At 38.7% G+C, this 24,526-nt stretch overlaps 2 protein-coding genes across 2 annotated transcripts; one reads left to right on the top strand and one right to left on the bottom strand.

Annotated features, from left to right (window-relative positions):
- Nucleotides 1-3,966: 3,966 nt before the first annotated feature.
- LOC101272711 (prostate and testis expressed protein 3) lies at nt 3,967-6,462 on the bottom strand. The gene is given in 4 exon segments (XM_033407042.2): nt 3,967-5,057; nt 5,060-5,128; nt 5,545-5,637; nt 5,640-6,462. Coding segments are annotated over 4 exon segments (282 nt in total). The 5' UTR covers nt 5,665-6,462; the 3' UTR covers nt 3,967-4,962.
- A 2,816-nt stretch (nt 6,463-9,278) lies between these two features.
- On the top strand, nt 9,279-14,949 carry PATE2 (prostate and testis expressed 2). The gene is made up of 3 exons (XM_033406939.2): nt 9,279-11,306; nt 11,410; nt 11,666-14,949. The coding sequence occupies exons 1-3, from the start codon at nt 11,190-11,192 to the stop codon at nt 11,821-11,823; spliced, it is 276 nt and encodes a 91-aa protein (XP_033262830.1). The 5' UTR covers nt 9,279-11,189; the 3' UTR covers nt 11,824-14,949.
- Nucleotides 14,950-24,526: the final 9,577 nt, after the last annotated feature.

Here is a 24,526-nt window from a genome sequence, read left to right as displayed (position 1 = left end):
CCTCTTGCATGGATTACCTTTTTTCATCTCTTCACTTTGAGCCTATATGTGTCCTTAACACATTTTTGACTGGAGACATATTATAGTCACAAGCATTCATTTCTGCAAAAATCTCCCAGTCAATAATGTGTTAAAACTGAAGTCAGTCTCTTGTAGGCAGCACATGGTTTGGTCTTGTTGTTTTATCCTTCCACCCACTCTGTGCCTTTTGATTGGTGAATTCAATCCATTTACATTTAGAGTTATTATTGATATGTAAGGACTTACTAATGCCATCTTATTAATTGTTTTCTGGGTTTTTTGTATTTATATTGTTTCTTTTTCCTGTTGTTTCTGCCTACCTTTATAAATTGGTGTTTTCCATGGTGGTTTGCTGTTTCCCCTTTCTTTATCTTTTGTGCCTCTACTCAAGGGTTTTGTTTTGTGGTTACCATGAGTCTTCCCCCTGCCCCCCAGTTTTATTGAGAAATAATTAACATACATCACTATATAAGTTTAAGGTGTACATCATGATGGTTTGGTTTACATATATTGTGAAATGATCATCATAATAGGTTTAGTTAACATCCTTTATCTCATAGAGATACAGTAAAAAGAAAAAAAGGTCTCCTTGTGATGAGAGCTCTTAGCAACTTTCTTATAACTGGAAGTTTGTACATTTTGACTATCTTTTTCCAATTTCCCCTCCACCATGAGTGTTATATAAGACATCTCATAGGTAAAACAATCTAGTTCAACCTGATAGCAACTTAATTTTGATTGTCTACAAAACTTCACTCTTTTACTTCATCTTTTTTATATCTTGAGGTCATTATTTAACTCTTTTTATATTGTGTATTTATTAACAAATTATAGTAGCTAAATTATACTTAATGCTTTTTCCTTTGACCTTTGTAGTATAGTTAAGTGGTTAACAAACCATGCTATTAGAGTTTTCTAAGTTTGACTGTATATTTACCTGTACCAGTGTGTTATATATTTTCATATGTCTTCATGTCATTAATTAACATCTTTTTATTTCACCTTGTATAACTCCTTTCAGCATTTCTTGCAAGGCAGGTCTAGTGGTGATGAATTCCCTCAGCTTTTGTTTGTCTAGGAAAGCTGTAAGATTTTTATGTTCTGTATACAAGTTCTACTTAGGATATCAGTATTGCAAATATCTTCTCCAAGTCGTTAACTTGTCTTTTCACTCTCTTACTGATACATTTTGATGAACCGCCATTGTTAATTTCAATGAAGCCTAACTTATCAATGTTTAAAAATGGTTTTGCTGTTCAGGTGATGTTTAAGTAACCTTTTGCCTATTCCGAAGTTACAACTACATGCTGTGCTTTCTTCTAGAAGTTTTATTGTTATACTTTTCACTTTAAACCTACAATCCAGTTTGAATTTGTTTTTTGTGTATGTTGTGAGGTAGAGGTAATGTATAGAAAAATTTAACTAAGTAGAGAACCCAGAATTAGTGTTAAGTGCTAATGGAAATTCAGCATATTATGAAAGAGGCATCTCAGATTAGTTGAGAAAAATGTTAACTTTAAAATAAATATTTCTGATACCCTGAGATAACCATAATTCAAAAAGATACATGTACCACAATGTTCATTGCAGCACTATTTACAATAGCCAGGATATGGAAACAACCTAAATGTCCATTGACAGACGAATGGATAAAGAAGATGTGGCACATATATAGAATGGAATATTACTCAGCCATAAAAAGGAATGAAATTGAGTTATTTATAGTAAGGTGGATGGACCTAGAGTCAGTGATAAAGAGTGAAGTAAGTCAGAAAGAGAAAAACAAATACCATATGCTAACGCATATATATATATATATATATATATATATATATATATATATATATATAAAATCTAGGAAAATGGTACTGATGAACCTAGTGGTAGGGCAGGAATAAAGATTTAGTTGTAGAGAACGGACTTGAGGACACAGTGGGGGAAGGGGAGGCTGGGATGCAGTGAGAGAGTAGCATTGACATATATACACTACCAAATGTAAAATAGATAGCTAGTGGGAAGCTGCTGCATAGCACAGGGAGATCAGCTTGGTGCTTTGTGATGACCTGGGTGGGGGGGAGGCTCAAGAGAGAGAGGATATGGGGATATATGTATGCATGTAGCTGATTCATGTTGTTCAGCAGAAACTAACAGAACATTGTAAAGCAATTTTACTCCAGTAAAGATATATTAAAAAATAAATAAAAGATAAATGTTGTTGGACTAATTGGCTAGTCATGTGGAAATAGATTAAATTGGATCACTTTCTTACAAGGGTAAATTACAAATGGAGAATCAAAATGTTAATTTAAATCCATGAAAGTATTAGAAGGAAACATGGATGAATTATTATCTAACCTGGAGCATAAAAAGTAACTGAATTCCATTAGTTATCAGTAAAGTGTAAGATAAATTTTACGATGAGTAGACTAGTTAAAATTTAAATGACTGATAGGACTTCCCTGGCAGTCCAGCAGTTAGGACTCTGAGCTTCCACTTCAGGGGGTGAGGGTTCGATCCCTGGTCAGGGAACTAAGATCCCACATGCTGCAAGGTGCAGCCAAAACGTAAAAAAAAAAACAATAAATGACTGATAATAATTGGTGATGGGAATTATGTAGAGTAACTGGAATTCTCATACAGTACTGGTAGGACTATATATTGGTACCATCACTTTGGTAAACCCTTTGGCAATTTCTTTTAAAGTTATGCATATGCCTACCCTATGACTCATACATGTTACTTTTAATTACCTACCAAAGAGAAATGAGTGTGTATGTCCATCAAAACTCTTATATGAAAATGTTCATAGCAGCTTTATTCACAATAGCCCAAAGCTGGAAACAACTCAATGTCCATCAATAAGAGAATTGATCTAATAAATTGTAGTGTATGTATACAATGGGGAAAAAAAGAATAAACTTTTGTTATAAGTGAAACATGCATGAATCTTAAAAATATTATGGTGAGTGATAGAAACCAGACTCAAGATAGTACTTTCTGTATAATTTATTTTATAATAAGTTCAAGAACAGGCTGGGACTTCCCTGGTGGCACAGTGGTTAAGAATCCGCCTGCCAATGCAGGGGACATGGGTTCTAACCCTGGTCCAGGAAGATCCCACATGCCGTGGGGCAACTAAGCTCGTGTGTCACAACTACTGAGCCTGCGCGCTAGAGTCTGTGAGCCACAACTACTGAAGCCGTGCTCCTAGAGCCCATGCTCTGCAACAAGAGAAGCCACCGCAATGAGAAGCCCACGCACCGCACCAAAGAGTAGCCCCCGCTCGCTGCAACTAGAGAAAAGCCCATGCGCAGCAATGAAGACCCAACGCAGCCAAAAAAAAAGAACAGGTAAAATAAAATTAGTTCTATGGTGATAGAAGTTAGAATAATACTTTTGGGAGTGGATTGTTACCTGAAGAAACTTACTAAGGTGATAAAAATATTCTATGTTTTAAATGAGATGGTGGTTATATAGGTTTATACATTTTTCAAATCACATCAAACTGTATATTTAAAATATGTGCATTTTATTATATATGAATTATACTTCAATTAAGATTATTATTCAACTCATAATGAATAACAGATCTTATTAACAATAAACAATAGGGCTAAAATCTGTTAGATGAAAGATTGAAGGGAAACTTTAGATGGTATAGATAAGTCTGAGAACAAGCAAATTTATGTGATCAATCCTGACATCATTAAAACTAGGAAAACATGTGCTTTCAGATATTTCCAAGGGTTGGGCCAGATTACCCTTTCTAAACTTCCAGGCCTATTTCATACTTGATATAATAAAGTATTGATTTTGAATTTTGAAGTAAGATTAGCTATTCAGTTTTAGAAGAATCCCATCAAAAAAAATTTTTTTTAGTTAATATATTTGAATAGTGGAGGGTTCCATAATAAGAAATGTCCTTTTCATAATCTCTTTGAGAAAAACACATGGTATGTTGGCACTGGAGTGAAAGTTCTATGTCTGGTAGGGAGTAGAGGTTACCATTCCCAGTACACTCAACAAAATAGGTAAAAAACCAGAAAAGTCACGCTAAACAGATGGACAAGAAAAATTCCATCAACTTTACTGGCTGTTCAATTAAACACAATAAAGTTTAATTGGCCAGCTAAAGGCAATAGAGATGAATAAAACAAGGCACATGTTCTAGCTGTGATTTATAACATACTGGGGCAAATTAGACAAACAGAGAAATGATTCATTTTTGTGAAAGAGTGTCAAAAAAAAAAAAGTACCCATAAAGTGACTTGGGTATTCAGAAGAGGGAGAATTTGTATAGTCATTGTGTTCATTGCCGGAGAGGTCAGAGTAGAGGTGGGTGGCAAAAGAGGAAAGGAATTGAGAAGACTAGAAGAGGAATAGGAAGAAATGAGAGTTGTAGTATATCTTGAATGTACATCTTGACAGGCCTAGAAGTGGCTATGTGTGAACTGTGAATGTCACAGAGCCAGGAAATTCTTTATTTGCTGTTTCTTACATTGTATATGGAGACACCATGTAAATGCTAAGAAAATCATGACTGAGTGTGAGATGGACACTGTCCACGGGGGAAAATAACTTTTTGCCAATAGAGGAAAATCTTGAGTGTCCACCATCTGTTTTGTTGCTATTTCTGCTTAATTATAGCCATAATAAGAATTTCTAGTCCACCTCCACTATCTAAGATAATCACAAGGATCTAGATGGTCTTGTTTTAAAGTTTTCTACTGGACCTCTTGGGGGAGGCCTCTTGAAGTACAGAAATGCCAGACCCTGTAATGGGAGAAATCTGTTGTTCAGAATCATTATCCTCCAACTGAGGTAGGAACCAAGCTTGAGGCACCAGGAAGGATAACACTGAATTACAGAGAGAGCTGGGATCCTTCCAGGACAGACAGGGCAGAAAAGCAAGGGCAGGCAGACTGTGAAGGCAGAGAAGCATCAATAACATTTTAAAGGGACAACTTTGGAGAAAAAATATTTTAGATTTTTGAAGTTACAATAATTGTAGTTGCAGCATGTATGAACATAAGTTCATCGTTGAGATCGTATGTCAATTCTCTGCAGAATCTCTGACACACCATATATGATAACTGGAGGATGTTATCTGTAATAAGAAGAAATCATAGAAAATAAGCCAGTGATCTAAGTTCTTTAAAGACAAGTCAAACCTGGCACTAGTCCTGTCAGTAAAAATTTATTTAGGCATCCGAGGTAGGTTTGGGGTTGGCTTCCCATCTTGTACTCCCAAGGGGACTCAGGCAGGGAGATGAAGAAATCACAGGTCCCCTGCAGGGGTTATTTGCCTAAGTTCCCTGGCAACCCTCAACTCTTTGTACAGATGCTTCTTCCTCGTGTCTCATTTCCCCAGGTCCTCTTCTGTCAGCATGCACAGGGACCCATGCCCAGGGGTATACGGCACTTTGGTTCCTCTCTTGAGTTGGCCTTAGTCTGAGATAGGAAATTGGTGGAGTACTCTCCTAAGAATTTTCTAGGAATCTCACAGCACCTCCTCTAACTTACCCTGGAAGATCTTTAAGATCACGCATGTCTCATGCTTCTCAGCAGCACAGACACCGAAGCCTCTTCTACAGCGATCTGTCTGTGTGCGAAGGGGCATGTTATGCATCTCAGGGGTGTCATTGCTGGAGAGCACAGAGCTGGTGTGAGGCCAGGGGAGGCAGGGACTTAGAAGAAGCTAGACCTATCCAGGCCTGAGGTGTGGGGTGTGGTGCGCGGGTAGGTGAAGAGCTGGTGGCTGGGATCCGGGAGTAAGCAGCTGGATCTCTCACCAACTCCACATCCCGGAGAAATGCCTCTGTGAGAGTTAAAGGTTTCTGGTCCCGACTTCAGCCCTTTTAACCTGGTGACTTTGAGCAAAGATTTAGCCTCTGGCTAAATGGCTTTCCGGCTTAAAAATGGTTCTGTTAATGCTGGCCTGGCTTACTTGGCAGCACTGTAGGTAGACAAGAGTGTGATAATGAGGCTGAGAGCTTTAAACTTTTACCTGTGCTAGCATTACTACGATGGGATTTCTGAGATTGGCGGCTTACGTATTGTTAGGTGATATACTCTGTTTTTAACTTGGAACTGAATCTACGTGAAGGCCTCATGAATTATATCATAGTCAGTGCCACTTTTTGTGGTACTGTGGGGTGAGCTGGTCAAAATACAGGTTTAATTTAAAAAAAAACAAAAAAACACCTCTCCTGGGTGCACCTAAGTGAGAAAGTAACATTTATCGAGCATCTCATATGGGCCATGTTCTCTTACTTTGTATCTGATTTAATCCTCACAAAAGCCTTGTAAGTAGGGATTTCCCCATTTCTCAGGTGAGCAACTAGATGTACAGAGAATTTAAGACAGTGACTGAAACATTTTTTAATCTGTCTGATTCCAGTGCATCCAGTATTTTCTTTCCTGCAATCACTTGTTGTAATATAAAAATCCCTGATAAGGGCATCAAAAACCCTTGATAGCACTGAAACCAGCTACAAAATTATTTATTGTAGGCTCAGCAGATGGGATACAGATTTATAAATGGAAAGGATGTCCTGAGGAAAATCTCACTAGGAATTTTGATTATGGGGAATGGTAGGGACAGAGTGGGGAGCACTATGATGGGGCAGCCACAGCGGCTTGAGCCCTTGGCGGGGAATGGCAGAATGTTGAAAAGGGCAGACAAGTTGGCATGGAGGCCCAGGGAGCATTCTGAAGGCTGGCTTCCCCTCCCATATAAACGTGGTCAAGACTCAGCCCCGCATGGACGCCAACTACACATATGGAGTTCCATGGGGCTTCCTAGATCCTGTCTCTGGAGCCCACTCAAGTCTGTGACTCACCCGCAATGCAGCAGAAGACGGATGAGAGCAACAAGAAGTGTTTGTCCATCCTGACAGAGAAGTCTGTTATACAGGAAGAAAAGAAGCCAGGGTCTGCAAGCACAGGTCTTTAGGCCACAAGAAGAAACCTTCCTCTTCATCATAGGGCAGGGATTATTCATGCCTAAGGGGAACCAATCACACAAGGTTTCCTCTAGGAGCTCAAGTTCATGCTCTCTCCACCCCACAGCAGAGAATGATAATTAATAAATGTTGGAGCTTACATGAAGTTAACTTTGTTTTTTATATACTGTTCATCATAGTAATTATTATTAATGCAGTTATGATATTATCATTCTTTTTTTTCTTTTGTTTTTCTTCTTTGATATTATCATTCTTATCCCAGTTTCACAGAGGAGGAAACAGACTTGGTGAGATCCAGCATCTTACCCAAGATCACATATCTAGTGACTTATAGCACCAGTACTCAGAGCAAGACTTTCTAGTTCCAGAAGCCATACTTTTAACCATCTTGATTGAATGCCTCTTGGAGATTTATTCATACATTCAACTAATAGTTATTGAGAGCTTTTATGGACCAGGCACAGTTTCATGTGTAAGAGCAGAGCAACGAATAAGTCAAAAAAAAGCTCACCTAGCTCCACACTTCATGGATGAGAAAACGAAGAGTGAAAGAGATGAAAAGGTGTATAATCTGTGACCAAGCTGGGCCTTCCACCTAGAATTTCTGATTCTCAGCCCAGAACTCTTTCACTTTACTAGAAATCTGTTCTCCAAGGCCAGGGACTGTTTACTTTGTAGGGCTGTGAAATCATCTCTAGAATTATCACATGGCTTGATCTTTAGGAAATTTATATTGTGAATCTGGCCAGTTTTGCCCATGCTTTAGGTATCTGTCTCTACAAAAGTTAACTCAGGTAAGGTTCACCATGGGTAAACCACTGGAAAATTATGACCAGTTCTGGCACTGTCAGTCTCTGAAACCCATCAGTGAGCTTATGGTACTTTGGCTAGAGGCAATAGGAATCTTCTCTCATGAATTCATTTTAACGACATGTTCTTTAGTTGTAGGAACAATATGTTCATCAAAATATCTCAAGTATGACATTTTTAAATATCAGATAAAGATTGGGTGAAATAAAGTCTTAGTTCAAATGCCACAAAATTTATAGTGTTCCTTTTCTATGACCAGAGTGTGGAGCCCATCTCTGCCTAAGAAGAGAGGCCTTAAACATGAGGGAATTTGTTCCTTTGAAAAGAATTGATTCTAGAATGGCAATCAAGATTGTGAAGTCTTTGAATCTCATTTTCTATTCTTCCATCTTTCAGGAGAAGATGTTGGAAACTAGATAGCATTTTCCAGGACTTTCCAAAGGCTTATCAAGAAGGCATACTTCTGAGCCTTTATTTGTCACCTGTTTTCTCTTCTCTCTCTTTAAAGCGAGTGAGTCTAGAATCATAGCAAAGGAAGAAAAAATTCTAGGTTAAACCACAGAGGGTTTGCCCAGTTTCTATTCTTCTTCCTGCAAGGTGCCCCTTGGCAGGTATTTTCTGGAAGGCCCATTGAGTTCTGAATCTCTTTTCTACGGGATTATTTTCAGTTAGGATTGTAGAATTTTGCAACTCCACCCAAGCAAGAGGTTCTCTGATCTACTTCTCATCCTACCACAGTATTTCATCCATCAGATTTTCTCTTGTAAACAATGTCTCGTGGTATGTGTGAACCTTCTAAAGTAGAATGTGTATTTGTGGATGTGAATCTGGAACTCAAAGTAGAGGTCTGAGGTAGAGATATAAAACTGAGCATCATCAGCTCATGGATGACCTCACGCTTGAGCTATGAGAATGGGACCCAGTTCTCACCCAGTCTCAGTGAATCAGAGCTCAGCTAGTTGCCAGCTGCTAACCCACCCAAAGCAAATGAAACAGTTTGTTCTAAAGCTGACTATGTCTTCAAAGTTCATTCTAGAAGACAATGTAATTAATCTTTCCATCCTTTCCAATACCCAAAGCCAAATGTAAGCCTTGCTGCAACTTAACACCTGACAGGATGCTCCCAACATCATCCTCACAGCCAGGCTCTTGGCCCTTGGATGCCAAAACCACAGGTACAGCCTCCACCTCATTGCCTCTCGCAGTCAGGTGCCCTTTCCTGCGTGTGGCTCCTTTTGACTTCAGTTTCTGACACCTACCCTAGCAAAAGGGCCCAGGCTTCTCCTGAAATCTTAAGCACTGCACAGGGAGTTAGTGCTTGATAGTTTCCAGGACCTTAACAAATATGAGCTTTCTCTCTTCACAGACTTTAAAATACTACTAATACCAATCCTATGATGAAAATTATTCTGAACGTCAGTAACTCACCCAGAGTCACAACGTTGGCAAGCAGCAGAGCCAGGATCTGAACCCATGTGTGTACCAAGCTTAAGTTCGGGATAAAGGGAGATGTCCTTTCTAGAATTCAGTATTGGTACAGAGGAGTGGGTACTTTAATGTCTTTTCCAGCCCTGGGAAAAATAACTCTTTTCATTGATGTCTTGCAATTGCACAATAGTGAGCAAGAGATCCCATTTTATGTGCTTGGGACAAAGTAATCTCAGCAACAAGTGCAGTGCACTGTCCCCTTGAGCCCCTCTCTTTACCCATATGCCATCACCTCCAACAGGGTGCATCTCTCTGAGTTTCTTGCTCACCCATGTCTCTAGAACCACATGACCAGCTGTCATCCCAGTGTGTCAGGTTGCCTGACATCTCTGTATTTTGACATTTGCTGTTCCTTTGGGCGCCTGTCCCTATTCACTTCTAACTAACACATCACTAGCCTTCAAAGTCCGGCTCAACTATCCCTTCTTCAGGGAACCTTCCCTGGTCAGGCAGTCAACTTTGAATGTCTCTCATTTAGGCCCCCATAGCCAACTGTGCTTGATGTACTTGTGGTCTCCTTAACTAGACTCAAGTCTTTGTGAGGCCACAGATTAGTGGCCTGGTTCACTTGGTGACGTCTCTTTTTGTGATGTTGACATTTGGTATGTGTGTAGAAAATATTTGCTTTAAAAAATCCATGAATTAGTTAATAACACCTGAAGGCAAACTAGGCACATCTCACCTTTCTGCTGAAACGTCCCTTTCCTACACCACAGAAGGGACACTCAGTGTTTCCCCCACATTCAGACTATACCTGGAATCCTGAACTTAATTCCTGGTGCTTCAGTCTAAGTGAGACAAAGACAAATCTGATATTATTCTGAGATTAGTGAAGAGAGCTAAAAGGAACTAAGGTGTCCAAATCCTGTCTTGAAATATCTGAAAGGTTAAAATGTGGGGAAAAAATTTGACTTACAGAGCACAAAGCTTAGCTATACAATAATGAATAAAGAATGTATATATATATATATGTGTGTATATGTGTGTGTGTGTGTATATATATATATATATTCATCATTGAGGAGAATTTTTAAATAGATGCCTTAGGGGCATTGAGACTCCAGTTGGTGGTTTGGTTGGTTCTGGGAACATTGAGGTACTGTTCGTCACTGAAATTTTATGATTTAGCTGAATAGCCCAAGGGCAGAACACTGGGGGAGATCAACCAGTACCTTCCACAGGCAACTGCACAGGACCAAAGTCCCAGGATGTTTGTTCTCTTTCTGCTGTGCATAGTCTTTCTGGTCTGCATGAGTAAGGGTAAGCCCTGGAGACAGAGGAAGGGTTGGTTGTTGATTAAGAGATGGGAAGATGCTGGGGGAGGAGAAATTTCCAGAATTGGCTCTTGGGGCTTTGGCCGATGCATGTGTGATTATGACAGGGAAACTTCTTCTTTCCACATGTGAATTTCGTGAACATCTGATAGGTATGACCACAGCTAGTCTAAAGTCCTTGGTAAAAAGGTTATTGGTGACATTTTTGGAGTAAACCTTCCCCTCCATCTTTTAAGAAAGCTGTTATCCATTCCTACTATAGAATCCTAGGAGTTTGATCTTCTCCCAGACCAATTTAGTCCATTTCGTGGAGTAAGGAAGCTAAAGTCCCCGTCTTTGCTTCCTCTTCCCCATTACTGGACAAAATCATTAGGCTAGATAAGGGGTTCATTACTTGGGGACCATAGATAAATTTTACAGGAACTCCAACCTTTTGAGATTATATACAATATTTGATTTATGTCTGTATAAGTTAGCTTTCACAAGATTATCAAAGGGATCAGGATCCCTAGAAAAGTTGGGAACCACTAGTCAATAGTAAGTTCCTGTTGGGAAGCCCCCAGGCCTGGAGAACCTTCTCCATACTGCATCCTTTAAGCACCTCTTTCTGTGTCTGGCAGAGCCTTCGACGATGTGTTATAAATGTAAAAAATATCATCTTGGGATATGCTATGAAGGCATGAGGTCCTGCACCCTGAAGTACCACCAGACCTGTGCTGTTGAAAACATTTACTTACTTACCAGAAAAGTTAGTGTTGGGTATAAAGTGACTGAGAAACAACCACCTTTTCCCCTTAGAGACAGTTACCTGCTTTTGTCCATGGAATACATGGGTGAGTAGGATGGGTGAGGGTGGGGTGGTCCTGCAGAGGGTAGGGCAAAGATGGACTTTTCCTTAAGACAGCATTGAGGAAAGGAAAGGTGAGTGTTCCTTATAAGTTAGGAAATAAAATCCACTCTCTGGGTCAGTAATTGATAGACTCTGTCTTTTAGCTCATTTGGGTCTAGAGAAAGATCAGTGAGTCTATGAAAAGAGGTTATTCCTAGGAATATGGTAGGAGAAAACAGAGTCATTACAGTTATATTCCCTTTCTTTCACCTCCTCAGGGCGGAGTATGTATTTTTATTCAAAACTGTCGTGTATGACCAACTGTGAGGACATCAACTTCTTAAGTTTTGAAAAGAGGACAGAGCTCATCTGTTGCAAACATAAAAACTATTGCAACCTCCCTGAGTCTAGTTCTGTATCTCTCCTGGATTTTTGATTATTCTTCAACTCACCATCCCCCTTATCTTTTCCCCCAAACCTGTATTTTGCTCTCCACTTCTAACCAATGGTAGAGAGTGAGAAAGCCAGCTGGTAGTGAAGAGTAGCCATCATAAGGAGGCTGCTAGGAGATAACTGATTCTCATTAATGATGGAGCACTAGACGGAATTTTTGCAAATCCCCACGCACAGCGTTTTGGTTTTCTTACGATGGTGCTGCCATGAATAGTGTTGGGTTTTAAATTGGTTATTTATTATCTCCTATATGGAAATGCAAAGACTTGGGTCAAAATAATCCCAAGCTCGTCCTGGGAATTCTGTGATCATACTTTATCCTTATCCATACCCACTCCTCTGGGCTGGGATTCTCTCTTGATTAGCTCTGACACCTGGCACTCTCCTTTTGCCCATGGGTTTTGGAGATAAAAGAAGACTAACTCCAGTTTCCCAATTTTCTGGCAACGTGAGCCACATCTTTCTCTGGTAGAGCTCTTAGGAGGAATCTCAGGCCAGGAAAAAACTGGACAGACAAAGGGATGAGGCATCAAGAAAAATTTTAGGGGCATTTCAGTTTGTGGAAACTAAGATATGAGAAACAGTTTGGTGTGGGTGGAGTTATCATGGCCCCTCCTGGACAGGTAGCCAGGTAGCACATGGTTGAACTAGGTTATTAAATTGGAAATGGAAACCTTGTGCCAGAATGGCTGGTCAGTCTCCTCTCATAAGAATGTGAAAAAAATGTTGATAATAAAGCAGGTTAAGATAATAGAATGTATAGAGATGCCATGTGGTAGTGTTCCAGTTACAAGGTGTCCTATGTATGATGCAGTTATGAGTAAACAGAAGGGATGATATAGCAGAAGCTAGTGGGGGTGGGAAGAGATGCAGGTGACACGGAATGGAACAAATAGAGGGAAACTGTGTAGCGTTGGTGGTGAAACAACCCACCTGTGGCCAAGGTGGTGAAGCTTCCCTGGGTATAGAATAACCCTGACATTTCTCTCCTTGTGAATGAAGCTTACTACAGTTCTTGGTCCTGGATTTCCACGATCATTTTTCTCCCTTACTATGCCACATGAAATTCTTACAGTAAAACAATTACCCCTCTACTTGAAGAGTTTGGTGTACTCTCTGCCTTTGTCTGCGCCTGAAAATATAATCCTTCCTGAGGAATTCTCATCTGGGATTTTAGCTGGGATGAAGAAAGACATGTAGATAACTTTTTCAAGATAGGCAGGCAGGTTGGAAAAGCCAATGTAACATGGATATTTTGAGTTAGGGAAGCAACATATATTTTTAAAAATTTTATTGAAGTATAGTCGATTTACAATGTTGTTTTAATTTCTGCTGTACAGCAAAGTGATTCAGTTATACATATATATGTTCTTTTTCATATTCTTTTCCATTATGGTTTATCACAGGATATTGAATATAGTTCCCTGTGCTATACAGTAGGACCTTGTTGTTTATTCATCCTATATATAATAGTTTGCATGTGCTAATCCCAAACTCCCAACCCATCTCTTCCCCACCCCACTCCCCCTTGGCAACCACAAGTCTGTTTTCTGTATCTGTGAGTCTGTTTCTGTTTCATAGATATGTTCATTTGTGTCATATTTTAGATTCCACATACAAGTGATATCATATGTTATTTGTCTTTCTTTTTCTGACTTCTCTTAGTATGATAATCTCTAGGTGCATCCATGTTCCTGAAAATGGCATTATTTCACTTTTTTAATGGCTGAGTAATATTCCATTGTGTATAGTACCACATCTTCTTTATCCATTCATCTGTCGATGGACATTTAGGGGAAACAACATATTTTTATTTCTGGCTGTATGTGGGCTCTCTCACCCATTGAATCATGGGTTGGGAAACGTCATTTAGAAAAAAAAGAGAGAGAGATCATTGTTTTTCACTGGGTTTCAAAATAGACTTTAAAAATATTTGTGAATCATTGTTTAGACAAAACTTGGCTTTGTTGAACAAGAAGTTTCTAATTATAAAATCTTTCCTTGATCTTTCAAGAACAAGCATTGGCATTCTCAGCAATAGAGCATTGAATATTACATTATGTAGTGGATGATTTTGGTTTGATTTTGGTGCCCTGCCCAAATCCTTTTTGCTAATCAGTGCATCTGCGACCCAGCTGCATTGAGTGTTGGCTTATGACAATTCACAGCTATTTACTTCTCTGGAGATTTGCCCTCTGCCAGATGGGAGCTGCCTCGCCTGTATGCTGAACTCCCAACTAGAGCAAAGACCTCAGCCAACAAATGGCCGACTCCTTCCATCAAGCTGCACGTGCAGCTTGTGCCAGAGGCAGGCAGGTTGGAAAAAGCCTGCAGTGCAATTTTTGTGCCAGAGCTTTTCCATGGGCTCTGACTAAAGCCAGTCTCCAGTTGAGACCATGTTACTGTTAACATTTCCCCTGACCTCCCTGCTTTCTTTACTCCCCCTCTAAATTTTAAGCTGAGAAAACCAAGTGTTTTCTGCCATCATAGGGCATGGAGCTCTAAAATAAGATGTGAAAATTCCCCAGCAGTCCAGTGGTTAGGACGCTGAGCTTTCACTGCCGAGTGCACGGGTTCGATCCCTGGTCGGGGAACTAAGATCCCACAAGCCGCGTGGTGTGGGCAAAAATTTCAAAAAAAATTTTTTTTAATTAAAAAAATTTTTTAAAATATAAAATAAAACAAGATGAGGTTGGGTTAGAAAATGCAGTTACATTTTGGTGCCTCTGAGGGACAGTGCACGTAGTGTGTGAATTAGCTCCTCATGAATGAGGAGAATCTTTTTTATTAGGCTTCCTTACAGCCTAGATAAAATTGCTGTAATCTTGGAGAGAATTTTCTCTTGGTTTACCCCATCTTGGGATATTCTTCCTGTTTCCGTTTTCCAGCTTGAACAAATGAACAGAATAAGACCTAGGTGAAAATTTCTTTACCCCCATGATAGCACACCAAGTATCAATCCTGAAATAAGCATAAGCTCTTTTTTCATATATGCAACTTTTTCTTCACATATCATTTTAAAGACAGTAATTTGCCTACTAATCTAAAGGTTAATTTGGAGTTGACTGGTGCATAATACATGCAACCTTATGCATTAAATCAAAATAATTTTCACATATATTAAAGATTTAAATGTAATAAAATCCTTACTTCTTAATTGTTGTTACTATTACTGTTTGACCTCTTAGTGTGCGATAGACACGTGTTTTGTACTTTTCGTAAATGGTCTCATTTAATCTTCACAACTTCCTATGAAGTAGCTAGTATTGTAAAACAATGTAATAGATGAAAAACCTGAAGAAGAGGTTGCCCAGAAGCTAATTGGGTTAACTCAACAAGTATCACACAATTTTCCAGTTATTATTGATGCATAAAAAATGATTGTGTTCACTAGTACTGTGGGTCAGCAATTCAGAAAGTAGGTAGTAGGGATGGCTTGTCTCTGCTGCATGATGTCTACGACCGCAGCTGGAGAGACTTGAAGGCTGGAGGTGACTCGAGAGTGGGAGACTGGAATTATTCAGAGGTGTCTTCACTTCTACATTTTTGCAGTTGATACTCGTATAAGTTGTGATGTCACCTGGGGCTGTTGGTCAGAACACCTACATATGGACTCCATATGACTTGGACCCCTGTACTGCATGGAGGCCCAGGTTCCTTACACAGAAGCTTAGGGGCTTTAAAGGCAAGTGTATATTCTAACAAGGTGGAAGTTGCATCACATTTGGAAGTCGTGCATCATCACTTCTGCTACATTCTGTTGGTTATAAGTGAATCACAAGCCTCGCCAGGTGCCACTTTTTTTTTTTTTTTCGGTACGCGGGCCTCTCACTGCTGTGGCTTCTCCCGTTGCGGAGCACAGGCTCCGGACGCGCAGGCTCAGCGGCCATGGCTCACGGGCCCAGCCGCTCCGTGGCATGTGGGATCTTCCCGGACCGGAGCACGAACCCGTGTCCCCTGCATCGGCAGGTGGACTCTCAACCACTGCGCCACCAGGGAAGCCCAGGTTCCACTTTTGATTGGAGAGTAGGTAAGTTGTAGAAGAGCTTGTGATATGGGAGATACTGTTGTAGCCATCTTTGGAAAATACAGTCTGTTACAACTAGTTAATGGCAGAGCTGGAATTGAATCCAGTATTTATACAATCCCAAAGCTCTCTCTCATTCTAAGCTCACTATTATATTAAAGATATTTAGAAATATTTATATAATCTAGTGATGGAGCTTTTCTAATCATGGCATCAGTCACAAAACAGGACAAAATTGATAGATTTGGAAATTCCCTGGCAGTCCAGTGGTTAGGACTTGTTGCTTTCACTGCCAGGGTTTGATCCCTGGTCGGGGAACTAAGATCCCACAAGCTGCGTGGTGAGGCCAAAGAAAAGATTGATAGGTTTGACCACATACAGAAGTAAATGTTTTTGTATGGTAAATCAAAACCATCAAAAAAAACCCCCACATAATATAGAGATTGTAATTTTCCCTTAGCTGTTGTATCTTTAGTTGAATACCTAAAGAGAATAAAGCTCCCTAAAGACCTGTTACCGTGATTGTCTATTGTTGTCAAAGAAAGGATTGTGGAAATAAGAAAAAAAAAAGAAGAATCTCCAGTGGGTCAGAGAGCAGGATGGAGAAGGGTAGAGAATTGATCTGAAAGGGGTAAATGGAAGAAAACCAGTACACTCCACCACCTTTACCTCTCAGCATCCATTCTCCTTCATTTAGGTGGAAACTGCATTCCCAGCACGGGGAATGAGAAACTTCCCATTACAACCTTGGAAGATGATAGAGATTCAGTCATATTATCACCCAAAACCAGGAATAGCTACCCCCAGGGCTGTTTCTGGTGGGAGTCAAGAGAGAGCCTTGAAATGAGCAAGCAATGTAAAATCTTCGCTGAAGGCCTCACTCCTGCAACTGGACGTGAGGATGAGGATAATACAGATGCATTCACAGTGTCTGCTCCACCTTCTCTTACTTCTGCCAGTGTCTCAGCTGGACAGGGTTCTTGACCTGATGGCATAGTCCAGCCTTCATTCCTGTAAGATCTGAACCCTTGGTGGTTTTGTCCTTATTGCATTGTTGCAGGTTTCTATTGAACAAGTCTGTTGGACAAGAGAGTACTAAGGATGTTCCAGCATATCCTGTGGTTTTCAAAAAAAGCTCTTCTTCTCTTCATTGAGTAGCAGCAACCTAAGTTCCCTTGTAATCCAAACAAATCACCACAGTCAGTGCAGTGAATTTTTCTCCGCCTCTTAGCAACAGGCATTTGAGACACTGTGATGTTCTGCTCCCTCTCCCCTGCCCCCACCCTCTCTTATCACAGGCATTGTAGGTTGACAGGGGTGGGGTGAGGCATTCCCTTTACACCATAGGAGAACTGTCCAATAGGTGGCTCCCAGGTTCCATCATAAATGAACGGTAAAGGAATTTGGAAAACTCTTTCTCAGAATAATTCCCTGGCTTATTGTCATGTTGCATACTCTGTTTTAAGATGTAAAACCCTGCCTATTATACATTATTTTAATTTTCTTTTGTTTTATACCAAATCTCATTTTATTCCTGGACAGAGGGTTACCCAGGCTGGAATGGGGTTGGGTTGGTTCCTGAAGGAGACAAAAGAGAAAAATCACATAAAAGATAAAACAGAGCTTTTCCTGGTACCACTTTTTTTCCCAGTCTTAGAAGCCTCTGCAACTGCGTGCAGGACTTGGGCTGCTGGGCCACACGTACTTCAGTGCCTCTCAGCTAGGCTGAGCTTGGGTTCCGAATGTCAACTTGAGAGACTTCAGATTTGTCCTGACAACCAACATAGCGTTTCTTCTATCTTCCTCCTCTTAAATTCACTGTATTAACAGTGAGAATTTTCTAGGAGCTCCCCTTGTATCTTATGAAATCTAAGCTTCTACAGTAATATTTTACTGTTAAAAGCCTCAGAAATCTTCTCCCATGAGTCCTGAATTTCCCAACTATGTTCCTATGTTTCCTATTTGCATGGTCTCTGCAATAATTTATCTAACCTCAGCATATAAGAAAAGATATTTTGGGTTTTCTTCCAGCAGGCGGCCAGAAGTTAAGTGTACTTTCTCTAACATTACCCATGAAACCAAGTTTCTATTCTAGGGCTGTTGAAGACTGGCCATCTACCCTGAGGCATTGGCTGCTTTGAAACCACAGGCAGAGTGTAGCACAGGCCCGGAGGCTTTCTCACACGTGGCCACCCTCTGGCTCAAGAGAGCACACGTTGCCACATTTTAGCAGTTTGATCCAGCAGCAGTTCAAAGTACTCCTCTCTAAGGTTTGTTTCTGCACTTCCTGAAAACTTCCTATTCAAAGGGCTCCTCTTGTAACTATGTTTGAGAGTAAAGGAGGTTTAGTCTTATATTCACTCCTAATTCAGTTTAATCCTATAACTGCTTCTCAGTGCAGTCTTGTTTCCACAATAGGCTCTGGTTCATTGGATGCTGGTCACCCCCTGGGACTCCTCAGCCACTGTCCTTCTTGATGTAATAAAATTTACTATAATTATAATTTTTACATTAAATAGGTAATGAGCATTTTCTTGTGCCAAGTGCTGATCTAAGCCATTGACACACATTAACTCATTTTATTCTTACTGCAACCTTATGAAGTACAGAAAGTAATATACTTTGGTAAAGTCGCATATACAGTAGAGCTGTCATTTGAACCCAGAATTCATAGGAGCATTATTTTAAACTGATATGATACTGCTACCATAAAATGGGCCTCAATAAAGAAGTTAATGTACGAAGGCCCAGTTCCTTTATTCCTAACAATACCACCTTTCAGGGCTGAATGAATATATCAGACTTTATGGAGTGTCTGGCATAGGTGGAGCAAAAATGCAAACCATTGGGTTGGCCAAAAAAGTTCATTCGGGTTTTCTGTACCATCTTATGGAAAAACCCAAACGAAATTTTTGCAATACATGCTAAATATGGCTAGCTCCATAGTCCAATGGAAAGAGAAGGAAAGTGAAATCTTTCCCAGGTGGCCCTCTCACGCATATGACCCAGATCCTAGCTTTGTTCTGTCAACCTAAATTAAGAGGTAAACCGAAGCAAGTTTGAATGACCAGAAATTGAGTTTATTCAGGAAGAGCAGAGGAATTGCAATTCGGAAAATGTATACTGTAGCAAGATACAGGCATGTTTGTTGAGGGTTTGGGGTGAGCTGTATTTATGGGCAATGAGTGCAAAGAGGGGTAAGTCCAGCCAGAGTCCAAGCAGTAAGTTCATTGGCTTGAGGATGGGGAGAGATTCCTGCTGGATGTTCATTGGTCAAGAGGTAAGTCTCAACCTTCTGTAAATCAGGCACTTATGGGAAATCAGTCTCAGTAAGTTCTGTTCTTCTCAGGGAGCATGCGTGAGATTCTTCGTTACATATCCTCCAGTTCCATTTTAGATGGAAATCTAAATCCCTTCCTCTGTTCCTCTGAATCCTTCTTCAAAGCACTATTTACCCCCTCCTTCTATTGTTCTTAGTAGCAACCCCAGCACCTCAAACAATTCCCCAATATCTATCAGATGGGAAGCATCCAATATATTTGTTGATGGTTGTGTAATTGAGTGTTAATTAATACTCTGTTAGGCCTGCTCCCTCCCCAGCAGTCTGATGGCAGTACTTGGCAACCCATAGAATTTTGTTTCTGAAGCAATGCATTGGCCCACATTGCTACGGGCTTGAGGATGTATGTTTCAGGAGGACAGTCTGGGATGAGCTTTAGCTCTCTAAAGCCAGCCCAAAGTTCAGCGAGTGGTTTCAGCTCCTCAAAACCTATTACCTTTGAGATCTTCCTAGCAATACAAGATGAGGCAAAGCCCCCTCAATCATGGGGAGTTTAGTTGTAAACGATCTTATCCCAAATGTAAACATCGATTTTCAAAGATAAACATCCTACTAAATGAATTGTAACCTCATGGAGTTCCATCAACTATGAGGACACATTTTTCATGAATATGCTCAGTGTTACAAGGGCTTCCGTATTCCTCCTCCTGTTTCAAACCCTGCCTAGAAGCTCAGGTGCATAAAAAGGCCGTGAATACTCTCTTTTTATTTTCTTCTTTTTAATTTTATTTTTTGATTTTTTTTTTATTGAGGCAACCTTGGTTTACAACATTATATTACTTTCATGTGTACAACAGTATATTTCTACTTCTGTGCATACTACAGTGTGCTCACCACCAAAAATTTAGTTTCTCTTCATCATACAGTTAGCTCCCTATACCCATTTCGCCCTCCGGCTGCCCCTTCCTCTCTGGTAACTACTACAGGTGACCCTTGAACAATGTGAGGGTTGGGACAACAACCCTCCACCAGTCAAAAATCCACATATAACTTTACAGTCAGGCTTCCTTATAGGAAATTCCACATTCGGGGATTCAGCCAACAGTGGATTGTGTGGTACTATAGTAAGTATTTAGTGAAAAGAATCTGAGAATAAGTGGACCCACACGATTCAAACCCTTGTTGTTCAAGGGTCAACTGTACTCTGTTCTCTGTATCTCCATGTTTGTTTTGTTTGGTTGGGTTTGTAGTGATTTTGGTTTTTATTTGTTTTTAATATTCCATCTATGAGTGAAATCATATAGTATTTGTCTTTTTCCATCTGACATTTCCTCTTAACATAATACCCTGAAGACCCATCTGTGTTCTTACAAAAAATGGCAAGATTTCATCTTTTTTAAAGGCTGAGTAGTATTCCATTGTGTGTGTGTGTGTGTGTGTGTGTGTGTGTGTGTATATATATATATATATATATATATATACACACACACACCACATTTTCTTTATCCATTCTTCCACTGATGGGCACTTAGGCTGTTTCCATAACTTGGCTAATGTAAATAATACCTAGATGAACATTGGGTGCATATACCTTTTCAAATTACTGTTTTTGTATTTTTTGGATAAATATCCAGAAATGGAATAGGTGAATCATATGGTAATTCTATTCTTAATTTTTTTGAGGACTATCCATACTGTTTTCCAGTGTGGCTACACTGATTACATTCCTAGCAACATTGTATAAGGGTTCCCTTTTCTCCACATACTCTCCAACACTTGCTATTTCTTGCTTTTTTGATAATAATCATTCTATTTTGATAATAGCACATTCATGGGTGTGAGATGGTATCTCATTGTGAGTTTGATTTGCATTTCCCTAATAATTAGTGATGTTGAACATCTTTTCATGTGTCTGTTGGCCATCTGTATGTCCTTGGAAAAATATCTGTTCAGTTCCTTTGCCCATTTTTCAATCGAGTTGTTGTTGTTGAGTTCTTTATATTTTGGATGTTAACACTGTGTTGGATATATGATTTGCAAATATCTTTTCCCATTCATTAGGTTGTCTTTTTGTTTTGCTGATGTTTTCCTTTGCTGTGCAGAATATTTAGTAGTCTCATTTGTTTATTTTTACTTTTGTTTCCCTTGCCTGAGGAGTCATAGCCAGAAAGATTGCTAAGACCAATGTCAAAGAGCATATTGTTTTCTTCTAAAAGTTTTATGGTTTCAGGTCTTACATTCAAATCTTCAATCCATTTTGGGTTGATTTTTGTGTAGGGTGTAAGATAGTGGTCCAGTTTTTGTTTTGTTTGGGGGGTTGTTTTTTTTTTTTTGTGCATGTGGCTGTCCAATTTTCCCAACACCTTTCTCCATTGTATGCTCTTTGCTCCTTCATTGTAATTAATTGTTCATATATGTATGGCTTTATTTCTGGGCTCTCAATTCTGCTTCATTGATCGAAGTATCTGTTTTTCTGCCAATACCATGATGTTTTGATTACTGTAGCTTTGTAATATAGTTTGAAATCAGGGAATGTAATACCTCCAGCTTTGTTCTTTTTTTCTCAGGATTGCTTGTTATTTGGACTCTTGTGGTTCCATATAAATTTTAGAATTTTTTGTTATATTTCTGTGAAAAATGTCCTTGGAATTTTGATAGGGATTGCATTGAATCTGTAGATTGTTTTAGGTTATATGGACATTTTAACAATGTTAATGCTTCCAATCAATGAGTATGAAACACCTTTCCATTTTTTGTGTCTTCTTCAATTTCAACAATGTCTTTAGTTTTCACTATACAGGTCTTTCATCTCCTTGGTTAAAGTTATTTTGTGGTGTTTTATTCTTTTTCTGTAATTGTAAATGGGATTGTTTTCTTAATTTCTTTTTCTGATATCTCATTGTTACCATATAGAAATGCAAGATTTTTTTGTAGGTTGATTTTGTACCCTGCAACTTCGTATTCATTTATTGTTTCTAATAGTTTTTTGGTGGAGCCTTCAGGATTTTCTATACATGAAATCATGTCATCTGTAAATATTGACAGTTTTACTTCTTCCTTTCCAATTTGAATGCATTTTGTTTCTTTTTCTTGCCTAATTGCTCTGGCTAGGACTTCCAATACTGTGTTGAATAAGAGTGGTAAGAGTGAAAATTCTTGTCTTGTTCCTGATTCTAGAGAGGTAGTTTTCAGTTTTTCACCATTGAGTATTAGGTTAGCTGTGGGCTTGTCATATATGGCCTTTATTATGTTGAGGTTTGTTCCTTCTATACCCATTTTATTGAGAGGTTTCTTTTTTTATCATAAGATTTTTTTGAATCTTGTCAAATGCTTTTTTTGGATCTATTGATATGACCATGTGATTTTTATCCTTGATTTTGTTAATGTAGTGTATCATATTGATTGATTTGCAGATGTTGAACCATCTTTGCATCCCTGGAATAAATCACTTGATCGTGGTATATGACCCTTTTAATGTATACAGTAATACATTACAGTGTTTGGTTGGCTAATATTTTGTTTTAGGATTTTTGTATCTATGTCCATCAAAGATATTGACTTATATTTTTCCTTTTTGTGTTGTCCTTCTCTAGTTTTGGTATCAAGGTAATGTTGGTCTTATAAAATTAGGGAGTGTTCCTGCCTCTTCAATTTTTTGGAAGGGTTTGAGAAGAATACATATTAAATCTTCTTTGAATGTTTATTAAAATTCACCTGTGAAGCAGTCTGGTCCTGGATATTTTTGTTTCTTGGGTGCTATTTTGTTTTTCTATTTCTTCATGATTCAGTCTTGAAAAGCTGTACAATTCTAAGAATTTGTTGATTTCTTCTAGTTTTATCTTTTATTGGCATATAGCTCTTTATAATATTCTCTTATTATTCTTTGTATTTCTGTGGTATCCATTGCTATTTCTCCTCTTTCATTTCTTATTTCATTTATTTATCAGGCCTCCTCTATTTTTTCTTAGTGAGTCTAGCTAAAGTCTTGTCAATTTTGTTTATCTTTTCAAAGAACCAGCTGTTTGATCAATATTTTCTATTGTCTTTTTAGTCTCTGTTTCATTTATTTGTGCTCTGATCTTTATTTCCTCCCTTATACTGACTTTGGGCTTTGCTTTCTTCTTTTCTAGTTCCCTTAGGTGTAAGATTAGCTTGTCTATTTGAGATTTTTCTTCTTTCTTTCATAGACCTGTATTGGTATAAACATCCCTCTAGTACTACTTTTGCTGCATCCCATAGATTTTAGGTTTTCATTTTTATTTGCCTTTAGGTATTTTTTTGATTTCTTCTTTGATATCTTCATTGTCCCAATAGTTGTTCAAAAACATGTTGTTCAGTCTCCACATATTTGTTATTTTTCTAGCTTTCTTCATGTAATTGATTTCTAGTTTCATATGACTTTGATTGGAAAAGATGCTTGGTATGATTTCAATCTTCTTAAATTTATTAAGACTTGTTTTGTGTTCCAACATACAGTCTTTCTTTGAGAAAGTTCATGTGCACTTGAGAGGAATGTGTATTCTGCTGCATTTGAATGGTATGTTCTATACAAATCTATCAAATTCATTGGATCAGATGTTTCATTTAAGGCTGCTCTTACCTTATTCACTTTCTGTCTGGATGATCTATCCATCGATTTAAATAGGATGTAAAAGTCCCCTACTATTGTTGTGTTGCTCTTAACTTCTCCCTTTATATCTGTTAATATTTTCTTTATGTATTTTGGTGCTCCTATGTTAGGTGCATATATATTAATAAATGTTATGTCTTCTTAATTGATTGTTCCCTTTATCATTCTATAATGTCTGTGTTTGCCTCTGGTTATATTTTTTGGTTTGAAGTCTATTTTTGTCTTATATGAGTATGGCTACATCCACTTTTTTTTTTTTTTTTTTTTTTGGCTGCCATTTGCTTGGAATATCATCTTCCATCCCTTCACTTTGAGACTATGTTTTCCTTTAGAGCTGAGATGGGTTTTCTGGAGGTAGCACATAGTTGCATCTGTTTTTTCATCCATCCAATAGCTCTCTGTCTTTTGATTGGTACATTCAATCCATTTACATTTTGGGTGATCATTTGTCTTTTGTTTTCTGGTTGCTGTGTATCTCTATTTTTTCTTTTTCCTCCTGTTTCTCTCTACTATTTTAGTTTGGTGGTTTTCTATAATGTTTTTCTCAGTTTCATCTTTTTTAAAAAAATATTTTGTGTCTCTGCTCTAGATTTATATTTTGTGTTTACGCTGATGTTTGTATAAAACATCTCATAAGTAAAATAGTCCTTTTCTGCTGATAGCATCTTCATTTGCCTACATGGGTTTCATTCTTTTCCTCTTCCCCTTTTATGTTTTTGTTGTCTCAAATTATCCCTTTTTATGTTATT

The sequence above is a fragment of the Orcinus orca genome, chromosome 8, assembly GCF_937001465.1.
Source record: "Orcinus orca chromosome 8, mOrcOrc1.1, whole genome shotgun sequence".
Lineage (NCBI taxonomy): Eukaryota > Metazoa > Chordata > Mammalia > Artiodactyla > Delphinidae > Orcinus > Orcinus orca.
The sequence above is the reverse complement of the archived record's forward strand: the minus strand, read 5'-3'. Positions and strand labels throughout refer to the sequence as shown.

What these genes read in the sequence shown, in the direction of transcription:
- PATE2 (XM_033406939.2), top strand. Translation starts at nt 11,190, where the DNA reads ATGTGTTATAAATGTAAAAAATATCATCTTGGGATATGCTATGAAGGC.